The sequence below is a fragment of the Eleutherodactylus coqui genome, chromosome 11 (genome assembly GCF_035609145.1).
Source record: "Eleutherodactylus coqui strain aEleCoq1 chromosome 11, aEleCoq1.hap1, whole genome shotgun sequence".
Classification (NCBI taxonomy): Eukaryota; Metazoa; Chordata; class Amphibia; order Anura; family Eleutherodactylidae; genus Eleutherodactylus; species Eleutherodactylus coqui.
The window spans coordinates 116,695,929-116,708,005 of record NC_089847.1 but is presented as its reverse complement, the minus strand read 5'-3'; the positions used below and the strand labels follow the sequence as shown (position 1 = coordinate 116,708,005).

Below are 12,077 nucleotides of genomic sequence, written 5' to 3'. Positions count from 1 at the left end.
CAGTTTAATAAAATATCTTTACAACTTCACGATCTGGTTGTTATGAGTTTCTGTCAATACGGCATGACTTTGGGAGACAATAAAAGTAATGGATCTTAAACCCCAAAACTTCCTACTCACAGATCACTTCTTGAACTTATGGGAAGACCTTGGTATGCTTTGGGTCTTACCGATTTACGGAACGCAGGAAACTGCTGGACTTGCAAAGAGGCATTTCAGAAAAGCATGCATCGGAGAGAACACCCGCATCACCGGTGCAAGAGAGAGCAAGACACGTCAGTGCAAGTCAATCATCATAACCACGATCACTTGCCAAGACCGGGCAGAGAGATAGACAGAAATGTAGACAGAATTTCTTGGACATGCAGTACAAGGAAATTGTCCATTACATGCAATGAGAGAATGTGACAACCAACAAAGAGGGCCAAATAACAGTGCAAAGCTTGGACAATTGCAGACAAGGAGCAAGATAAACCAGGCAAATAAAGCTTTAGGCATACTCCAATTCTGAAGCTGTGACAGAATTCGTGAAGCACAATTGATTCATTTTTGACACAAATGGTGCAGAATTCATTGCAAAACTATATAGGTCTACTTCCACATACATAGCATGTAACCATGCAAGCATTTCCAAATCAGTGGTTCAGCATAAAGTGCTTGCAAAAATGAATATTCCTTCTACGCCTTCAATAATATGAACAAAGAGAATATAGAAACATCTGAAGGGTTGTTGAGTACTAGTCATCAAGAAGACCAGTTACTTATCTTTCATACCCAAGAACATATCAGACTATTGTCCATTGAAGATATTCCATGGTGCAATATAGAAATGAATGTCCTATCTTCAGAAATTTTCGAGTTTTCCTGGGAATTTACTACTGATGACCTATCCTCAGGATAGGTTATCAATAGCTGATCAGTCTAGGATCTGACTCTCGGAATCCTCATGCAGTCAGAGCCAGAAGTGTAATAGAAGGCATTGCTCCCAATTAGTTGGGAGTGATGCCTTCTATTACACTTCTGGCGCTGATCCAAATACAGACGTCTAGGTCAGCTGCACTGATGGCAGGCCAAAGGATCAGCTGATTGGTGGGATCCAGAGCAACGGACCCCTGCCCATCAACTATTGATGACCTATCCTAAGGTAGGTCATAAATAGTGAATTCCCAGAAAACCCCTTTTAATACTAATGGTCTTTCTTTTGAATATGTGGTACAATCCTTTAAATTTGGCAGGTGTAGGTTACCTAAAAACAGTTGACGCAGCTATTTCATGAGCCCTATGTATTTCTTTTTATGTCCCCTAACAGCACCATTACTTAGTGTTTGGTGCTGTGGGGACGTGACAGGTTACCTTTAAAATAGGAGGCTCAATATGTAATAGAAGCATGATATCTGACCTATTAAAGATATAATAGGAACAGCTATTTTCTTGCTGCCTGCAAGGGGCTAACTAAATCTAAAGTTCGTATTTTCATTAAAATTCGCAGTTGTAGGTGAGAGATTTAATATTTTAAGCTATTTGCTGTTAGCTATCCTTTCCATTTGATATAGATGGGAATAGATCAGCATTTGGCCTTAGAAACCTATTAAATGGTATACAAACAAAAGTGACCAAGTCTATCCAGTGTGTTGCTTGCATGACTTATGGTGGCCACACATCTTAGATAAAAGGTTACTGAACCCACTGACCACCTATATGCTATGTGTACAGTGGTGTCCTAATTTTCCCCAGTTGGCAGGTGTCAGGGATAAGGAAGATTGGGTATGTTAAATTTTAATGCCCGATCCTTTTGTCCTCAAAGGCAAAAGGTCATCATCTGAGGTGTCTGGCAGACTTATTGCCCTCTCCCCATTGTGAACAATTATACGCACACTTGTTCATTCTGTTCCCATTCCAGCAATGATGCTCCAATGCTCCACAGGAGGCCTTGTTGCTGGTGCTGCATTGGTGACGTCCACAATTACCCATATGAATGGTGAGGACGATGGTTGGCTGCAGTGGGCACGCAGTTAGTCGGTACACAGAAATGAGAGGCAGCTTAGCACACCAATGGAATTAATGATTGAAGGGATTATATTATGTTCAACTAGCACAGAATTTGTATGCAACTATCACAAACTGGCAAGTTGGGGCTTTAGAGGTGGTTTCTCCTACCACTGGAGGTCTGCCCGGTGTTGGAGAGCGAGTTAACAATACTACAGGAACCGGGATTTCGGTCTGCACTGGGGCCTGGATAGTAATAGGTGTCATAGTTGCTTTGTTTGAGCAGATAGGCAGCAGACTCATTAAATGTTCTGCCTTATATTGGACTTGAGGCATGGCGACCCACCGGATACTTGGTTTATGACTCTGAAATGATGGCTTTTGGCTCATACGACTGTTTATTAAACATTTAATAAAGGAACAGGGCAACAGTTATTACTCACAGGGGCGTGCACAAAGTTCGTTTCAACGGGTTGTTTGCTGAGAAGAAGGAACCAGGGTCAGGTCAATTACCAGCTATATGCAGTCTGATAATCCGGTACAGTTTTTTGCTTTGCCCGTAGGGCGGTATGGCTGCAGATGGCAGCATGTCCTACCCGCTGCTCTGGATGTACCTAGACTGCTCCTGTTCCAGTTTAGGATTGCGTGTCGGCGTCCACCACATCTCCATCTCAATTCAAGCTGGTCTTTTAAAGGACCATCCTCTTAATTAGTCCCATAGTACTCTTTACCTTAACAGTGTCTATAAACCTTTTGTAACATGCCAACATAGAGCCTAGCGCTCCCTCTCTACATAACATCTTAGGGTATAGAAACCCTTCGTCAGGCATATAAAGTTCTGGATTTCTGTACCCAAAAAGTTGTATGAAGATCCTGTACACCAGCGGTGTTAGTTGGATGGCATAAATCACTTCAAGCATTAATTCCATTATTTTCTGCGGATTGATTTGGATGGGCAGTGGTCAGCCCGCCAAGAACGTGCGCCCACATATACTTCATTTGGGTTGTTGGTGACGTCAACGTGGAAAGGAGGCAGAATAAAGATGTGAGTTGTGACTCTATTATTTTTAAATGATCCCCTATTAAATTTGTTGGGATGTCGAAAAAGCCCTTTTAACCCCACGAGTAGACTTTCTTGAGTTACCAAATGCGAAGACTGGTAAAGTAGACCATAAACCTCATTTTATAATTAACCACCACTTTGTTTTTCACTAGTTTGCCTCTTTACCCAATCATTAGATGACACCACGCCACGTCTATCCAGAATAACTTGCTCTCTAAACTTTGGTTCTTTTCTGGTTTGGGTTTTTTTTTCCATGAAATGATTAATGATACATCTGACAAACAGGCAATGTGGCTAAATATAACGGCATGGCTCTTTCTTCAGACTATGATGCATACTATCCTGTTACTCATTGGAGACCAGTTGTCACTTCAAGAGGATGGTGCCATTCCCTCTGAGGAAGAGACAGCTGCATTGTGTACTCTCTTCCAGAGTCTCCACTTTCTGGAGCACAGTGGACATTTGACGTATCATTGAGTCAGTAGCGTTGCACTCACTGTCTATATATAAATGGTTAGCATGAACCAGTGACAATGACTCACTAGTTAGATCTGGTCAGCAGCATCAGAGAACAATTGCGTGAGCTACATTCGCTAAGCGCTACCAAATGAGTATCGCTGGCCTACGGACATCAGTCCAAGTCAACGGTGCATTAGGCTTGGCCAGAAGCATCAGTGAAGCTCACTTACTCATGTATAAGGCAGGCATATCATGGAGAACTTACTCTCTGTATGCAGGAACAGTGACAGAGGAAAATAAGAAAAGAGATAGAGAAAGAAAAGATGCAGATGGTAGGTGACGTCGTGTCATTGAAATGCAGATAAGAAGTACACAGGACTACACAAGTCTTGCAAGAGCACACAGTATTAGAAGAAATATGCAGGCACTGGACATTACATATATGAATGGAATACAGCAAGCTTTGCCAAGAGAAGAATGAAAGGGATGCTGCAATCAATGCAAGAGAGCATAGGGATGCAGGAAGCATAGCAACCACAGCGAAAGCATGTACCGCAAAACCACTTAATAGTTATGTGCCATGTGCTAAAACAGGAATGGATGAGTGCAAAGCGATTAATGTGTAGAAACAGAAGAGGGCAAAAATAATTAAGTAGGTGATGCTAGAGAACGGGGGGAAAATAATACTGCAAGCAATGCTAAGGCACAGGACAAAAATAATGCTGCAAGCAATGCTAAGGCGAAGGACAAAAATAATGCTGCAAGCAATGCTAAGGCGCAGGACAAAAATAATGCTGCAAGCAATGCTAAGGCGAAGGACAAAAATAATGCTGCAAGCAATGCTAAGGCGAAGGACAAAAATAATGCTGCAAGCAATGCTAAGGAGCAGGACAAAAATAATGCTGCAAGCAATGCTAGGGCACAGGACAAAAATAATGCTGCAAGCAATGTTAGGGCACAGGACAAAAAATAATGCTGCAAGCAATGCTAAGGCGCAGGAAAAAAATAATGCTGCAAGCAATGCTAAGGCACAGGACAAAAGATAATGCTGCAAGCAATGCTAAGGCACAGGACAAAAAATAATGCTGCAAGCAAAATTAGCACACAGGGCATGATTTATAATGAATTATGCTTCGGGATTACTAGAACTCAGTATAGGAGAGATGCAGCAAGCAATTGCAAAGCACAACAAAATGCTGTAAATACCAGACAGAAGACAATAAGGCCTCTTTCACACAGGTGAGAGCAATATTGCCGCAAGAAAAGCGCTCTTTCGTTGGGATTTTTGGGGACTTGAAATATAACCTACCCCGAAAATAAGCCATATCTGCCTTTAAAAATGGAAAAAACCCAATACATCACCTCTCAGGTGTTGTCCACTTCGGCGCAATGCTTCTCCACAGCTCTGGCACACTTGCTTATAGTTTTCAGCCAACGCTTTCTGGTTAGAGTTTCAAAAACCCCGCCTCCAGGAAGCACAGGTTCTGATTAGTTCTCGGGCGCTGCTGCTCAGCCAATCACTGCAGCACTTGATGAACCAATCACAGCCATCGCATTATATATCAGCGTCGCGATGCCAGAACTTTTCACTAGTAAAAGCATCACTTATGCTACAAAATTGCGCCAATATGGCTGTCGCCCATGTGAAAGAGGCCTTAGGTCTCCTCACACTAGCGATTGCGATATTGCCGCGAGAATATCGTGGCAAAATCGCATCTTTTTTCCCACGATTTTTAAGCATTAGTGATGCTTTTTCTTGCAAAAACATCGCTGCCGCTTGCAATTTTCTTGCGCGCTTTTGACGCGATTTTATAGACCGAGAGTCAATAGGAATTTCTAATGTTAAAGACGCAAGTTCGTGCGATGCGATAAAAAACAGGCTCCATAGGGAAACATGGGAGATAAAAAAACGCAACATGCAGAAAGATAGAGCATGCTGCGATTTTTGTTTTTGCTCACTATATCGCATGAGTGAAAACATCACAAATATGAAGGAAACCATTAAAAATCATTGGTTTCATAAATCTGTATTTTTACTGCCTCTCGCATTGCCCAAAAATCGTGCAATTTTATCGCCCATGTAAAACCACTCAGAGTATGTTCAAACTGAAAATTCCACCTCAAAAATCACATCAAAATCGACAGCTTTTTGTGAATTTGTCCTGTCAATAAGCAAAGTCCACGTGCGGAATTCCAATGCAGAAAAACGCGTTTCTGCCAGTTTCTGCATCAAGAAGTGACATATAACTTCTTCATGCAGAGAGGCTCATTTCTGGGTTAAAATTCTGCACACAGATTTTGCCCGTTGACAGGGCAAAATTCCATGCCAAATACTGTGGCAGAAAGACACAGATTTTGATTAACGTGGCCGACACGATATCGCCATGAGAAAATCGCAGCGATATCGCATATGTGTTCTGGGCGATATCGCTGTTGTCTCACGGCGATATTGCGATTTTGTGTTCCGACACTAAAAATTTGCGCGTCTTTGTAGCGCTCTTTTACCGGTGTTTCGGAGGGGGAGGGGGCTTGAAATGTAAACCTGTAATATGCTTGTGTGAAATGGGCCTAAAACAGGGGATGACAAAAGGGACATTATAGGGATGTAATAAGGGACATAGCCGATGATTCTACTGCAGGACTAAATGATTGTGTCTAACAGTACTAAAGCGCAGGAGGAAAGTAACACTGCAAGCAATTTAAAGGGATTTTCTGCCCCTTTTTAATTGATTATCCTATCCGCTGGATAGCTCATCAGTAGTTGATAGATGGGGGCCCGCCACTCAGGACCCCTGCCCATCAGCTGATCATCCGGCCCAGTCCTGAGCAGGAAGTTTAAAGGCAGCGTGGCACTCCCATTGCTCTCAATAGATGTGAAACTGGCGCTCCGACTTCCTCCTCTGACCCCTGATGACGATGTCCAGTCCACTGCATTGGATGGCAGGCCAGATGATCAGCTGATGTACAGGGGTCCCGAGTGGCGGACTCCCATCCATTCAACTACTAATGACCTATCCACTGGACCAATCCTTTACTTTAAAAAGGGCGGAAAACCTCTTGAAGGGAACAGGGAAATAAAGGGAGTGAAGCAAACAAATATGGTGCACCGGAACACATGCAATGCTGTAAGACATAACAGATCATAGAGACAAAGATATAGCAAGCACCACAAGAACCAAACATAGGGAACATAGCAAGCAATTCCTGAACAGGGCTACTGCAAGCAATGCAACCTCTGCTTCTACTCTCATTGTACCCTTGTACCGCTGTTGCATTAATCACTTAATTTAGGTGATACTAGAGGGTTATCATAAACGTATCAAATCAGGTATGCCTAATTATTATTGGATGCATCAGAGAAGAGTACAATGAGAAACACTCGTGATGTTTCAAAGCTCTTCTGTTTTATTGTTCCAATGCAAGAGGTTATATAATGTGGCAACCCCCACAAGGTTAACAATTCAAAGTCTACAGCATGTGTAATACTTCTCTCTTAGTAAAACATTACAAAGGTTAATTATGACAAAGCTGCATGCTCAGAGTCTGAGACCCTGTTAGTACAATTTTACTCCAATACATGTCTTTTGTACATGTACTTCTTGCCATGCACATGACACTACTGCATAAAATAGAATTCAATACTTTCGCACCACCCTGATAGCCAGTTCTTTGATAATTTCCTCCTCATGCAGTTGTTGAGTTGCTAACTGCCTCGACTCTCTAACAACAGAAAATCCTGATGGAAGATTGACCCCCTGTGCTTCTTCCAGCCCTTCCAGTTAGCAAAATGAGGAATGCAGAAAGCAAGGGAAATTTGCTACAGACATTGCGAATAGCATAAAAAACAGATATAGCAAGCAATGTGAGAGAACTGTACAAGGGTATTCATGTAGCCAGAAAGCCAACAGAAGCATATACAGCTATATGCAGCTAAACAGATATACAGGACAGGACACAGAATGAACGTCACAACATGAAGAATCACTCCTAGTGATAATGTCATATACTGTATACAAAAGTTCTGTATACAAATTGGTAGGGACAATCTGCCATTTTACCATGGGATGTTCAAAGCTTATATCCTCAGTACCTCTCACATGGTCATGAAATGGACTGATAGCAGTTCAATAAATCTGGCTTAACCCCTTAGAGACTGGTCTTAAAGAGGTTATCCAGGAAGCCGCTGCTGGGATGCATCGGGGTCAGAGCAGAAGCACTGCTCTAACCCCTTTGTAGCGGTGGCGGAAAGAATTGCAAGAGCAGCTCTCACTTACATCAATGGGTTGATTTCAATGAGAGCTGCACTTGCAATTACGAGTGCCATAGCTGCACAGGGGTCGGAGCAGTGCTTCTGCTCAAACCCTGATATATCCCGGTGGCCCCTCAATGGATAACGCTTTTAAGGACCAAGTGATTTTCATCATCACATTGCAAGAGCCACGACTCGTTGACATAGTCGTATGAGGGCTTGTTTTTAGTGGGATGAGTTGTCCTTTTGATGGCCGCACTCTGTGGTACATATAATGTGTTCATTGCTTTTTCTTGGAGGGCTGATGGAGAAAAGTGCAGAAATATTTTGGGTTTTGACTTAACAGCTTTCACCATTCAGTAAAAATAACATGATCCTTTTTTCAGGGCTCAGTCACACGGGCGCCGATCCACCCGTGCTTCATGACGGGAAAACGGCCGCACCGTGTGTGGACCAATCTCCGCATGGCCAGCTCCATTGCCAGCCATATGTTCTTTTTTCGGCAGGTGCAGAGGTTTGTCCACACCTGCAAACACGGGGGAATCGGCGGTGGTGTGACTGAGCCCTTAAGTGGTTCGGCACCTTTACTGCAATACCAGGTTTATATAGATTTATTTTTATTGTTTACTACTTTTGCACAATAAAAACACATATTTAAAGAACCCATTGAATCAGCATCAGCGCATTTTTATTTTTCCGGTAACGGAGCTCTATCAGGGATTGTTTTTGCAGGAAGAGTTACAGTTTATGTTGGTATGTGTTTTTTGCATTTCTTTTGGAGGCAAGCAAAAGGAAAAATGCATATTTTTATAACCTGGATTTTTTTCCTTTGATTTAACTTTATTTAATTTTTTTCTACAATTTTTTACTCCTTGAAGGGGACTTAAAGATACGATTGTTTGATCGCTAGAACAAGTATACTGCATTACTTATGCAGTGCATTCTACTAAACATATGACAGCAGCCAATTAGACTCTGCAGGAGGTGGGGCCTAATAGGATGAATTACATGGCAGACATGAAGGCCTTTGTTAGGCTTCCAGCTGCCATGGGAACCTATTGGTACTTTGCAATCACTTTTGCGGAGTGCAGATGGATGACAAAAGGGACTCCCTCCTGCTATCATCTGCTTACATGCTACATTTGCTATTGATTGCCGCATGTAAAGAGGTGTCTTGCGTTTTTGTCTTCTATGTAAAAATCTGCTTGGGGTCGGAAACCTGGACAGAACTTGGGCAAAACTATAGGTCTTAATGTATGAGACACAGACCACCATGGCTTCCCTTTCACTAAGTTTCTACCCCTTTACCTGGATTAAAAAGCGTCACCTAGCTCAGGACAGAAACCTAGTGAAATGGATGCCATGGAAAAAGAGCCTTTAACTTGGAATTTTGGTTTTCGTGTATCTAAAACATTATTAAGTATCAATTAAGATGTTCCTGTCATTATTCAAAGAGACTCTCCAGAACATTTTGCTATTTATAACCTATCCTAAGAATAAGTCATTCATATTTAATTGGCAGGGGTCCAGTGCTTGGGACTCCTACCAATCAGCTGATTCCTGGCACTTGCTGTTAGCACAAAGTGAGCAGGAAGCAGATAGTGCTGTCAGCATTGCAGTGGCTCGGTTTAGTATTGCAGGAACAGTTTCCATTGAATTCAATGGGAGCTGTACCTGCAATACCAAACTAGACTGTGACAATGGTGACAGCTCTATCTGCTTCCTGTGCTGTCCGCACTGACAGCAGGCTTGAGGATCAGCTGATCAGACGGGATCCTGAGTTGTGGACCCCTACCAACTGACTGTTGATGACTTATCCTGAGGATGGGTTATCAATAGAGATGAGCGAATATACTCATTTCGAGTAATTACTTGATCAAGCACCGCGATTTTCGAGTACTTCCGTACTCGGATGAAAAGATTCGGGGGGCGCCGGGGGGCGGGGGGAGACGTGGCGGAGCGGGGGGTAGCAGCGGGGAACAGGGGGGAGCCCTCTCTCTTTCCCACTCCCCGCTGCAACCCCCCACTCACCCATGGTGCCCCCCGAATCTTTTCGCCCGAGTACGGAAGTACTCGAAAATCGCGGCGCTCGGGCGAAAAAGGGGCGTAGCCGAGTAGGTTCGCTCATCTCTAGTTATCAATAGTAAATGTCCTGGAGAACCTGCTTAACCCCTTGACACCACCGGGCATACATTTATGTCCTGCGTGTGCAGGGAGTATATGGAGCAGGATCACAAGCTGATAGGTGCGGGCTGTCTGTGATAGCAACAGCCACCATCAGCACTAATATTGATTGTGGCTCTTAACCCTCTAAATGCTGCTGTCAATTCTGTTACCCAGATAATTGTTCAGGGGCCCTGAATGCTCCCCCTGGGATGTGATCACATGGTGCTGTTTGGTTACCATGGCAGTGGAGCGCCTTCTGAAGGCCCCCAGGGCCACCATGTATGTGGCACGCCATCATAGTCTGCCTGTCAAAATGCGGTATAATATAATACTGTGGAATTACATTATACTGTATGTGCAATCAAACCAGCGCAAGTTCAAGTCTCCTAAGGGGGTTAACAAAAAATGTAAAGATAAGTTAAAAAACAGGGTTGCTTTTTATTATCGGAAGAAAAAAACAGGAAGTAAAACTTTAACACCCTCCCTTTTCCCTATATTGACAATAAAAATAAATAAAGAAGACATGTTTTTTATCAATGCATCCATAAGTCATATTCATCAAAGTAATACATTATTTATCCCGCACAGTGAACGTTGTCAGAGAAAGAAAATAATGCCAGAATTGTGCATTTTTGGTCACGCTGTCACCAAGGAAAAAATGTTATAAAAAGCGATCAAAAAGTCACAAGAACTCCAGATTGGTAGCACTTGGTGATGAGCGAGCATTGACCTTAGCGAGTACCTGGCGGGCAGGGAGCTGCGGGGGAGAGCGGGGAGGAACGGAGGGGAGATCTCTCTCTCCCTCCCCCCCCCCCCCCCCCACTCCCCCTGCTCACTGCCGCAACTCACCTGTCACCGCGCCGGCACCCGAACCTTTTCGCTCGAGCAATTGCCCTAAGCGAGTATGCTCGCTCATCTCTAGTAGCAATAGAAACAACAGGATGTCCCACAAAAAAGCGAGCCCTTGCACAACTACCGGTATGTCCACGGCAAAATTGAAACGTTATTGCTGTCGGAAGATAAAAATCAATTTTTTTACACAAAGATATTTTATTTTTTAAAAATAGTACAGCAAAAGCAAAACTATGTAAGTTTGGTATTGTATATTGTAGGGATCATACTGTCCCACAGAATAACATCATGTCATTTTTGCCGCAGTGTATAAGGCATAGAAACCCCACCACCACAGATGACAGAATTGCATTTTTCCCCATTTAACTCCACTTAGAAATTTGTAAACGTTTTCCAGCAAATTATGTGGTACATTACATAGTGCCATCGAAAAATACAACTTGTCTCGCAAAAAACAAGCCCTCACGCAGCTATGGAAACGGAAAAATAGAAAAGCTAAGATTTTTATTACAGTAAAGTATGTATTTGTAAAATGTTTGAACATTTACGATTTCTAAGTGTTCAGGTGGTTTCACATCTGTGTTGCACCGCAGATCCGGCTCAAAATACGTTCGTCAGTGTTCAATTCCAACAGAAGACGGACCAGTTCGGCCACAGAGATTCCCTCTTTCCTGCTCCCTGAATGAAGCAGAAAAGCGGAATCCAGGGGTGTGAAACCACCCTCCCACATTTCAAATGTTTTTCCTCCATTTTTGAGTGCTAGATGTGGTCCCTGATAGAGATGAGCGAACGTGTTCTTAACGAGCACTTACGCACCCGGACACCGGCTTTTCCGAGGACTTCAGTGTTCGCGCGTAAAGATTCGGGGGGCGGCGGGGGGCGGGGAGAGGCGCGGCGGCGCGGGCGGCAGCAGCGGGGAACAGGGGGGAGCCCTCTCTCTCTCCCTCTCCCCCCCACTCCCCGCCGCACCCCCCCGCGCTGCCACGGCGACCCCCGAACTTTTTTCGCCCGAGCACGGAATTCCTCGCAAAGTTCGGTGTTCGGGCGAAAAGGGGCGGGGCCGAACACGTTCGCTCATCTCTAGTCCCTGACCATTGGTCAAAGTTGAATATGGCTCATAAGGTAGAAAAAGTTCGGAGACCTTGGAAATAGACCCAAGGGGTAAAGATTGGGCTCCAAAGTCAACTCAAAATGGAGTTGCTTCCTGCTGGACCTTTGAGGTCCATTAGTCTGTCATTGTTTGGGCCACCAGTGGATCTTCTACTACTCTGATGGTCCAGTTGGACTCTGTGCATGCTTCCT

General features: G+C 43.7%; 1 protein-coding gene across 1 annotated transcript in view; it reads right to left on the bottom strand.

Moving 5' to 3' along the window:
- MYBPC3 (myosin binding protein C3) overlaps positions 1 to 12,077 on the bottom strand; it is a 215,067-nt gene that overhangs the window by 165,140 nt on the left and 37,850 nt on the right. Inside the window, exon 9 of the mRNA XM_066583331.1 lies at positions 171 to 194. Within this exon, the coding sequence (XP_066439428.1) occupies positions 171 to 194 (24 nt within the window). The remainder of the gene's footprint in view (positions 1 to 170; positions 195 to 12,077) is intronic.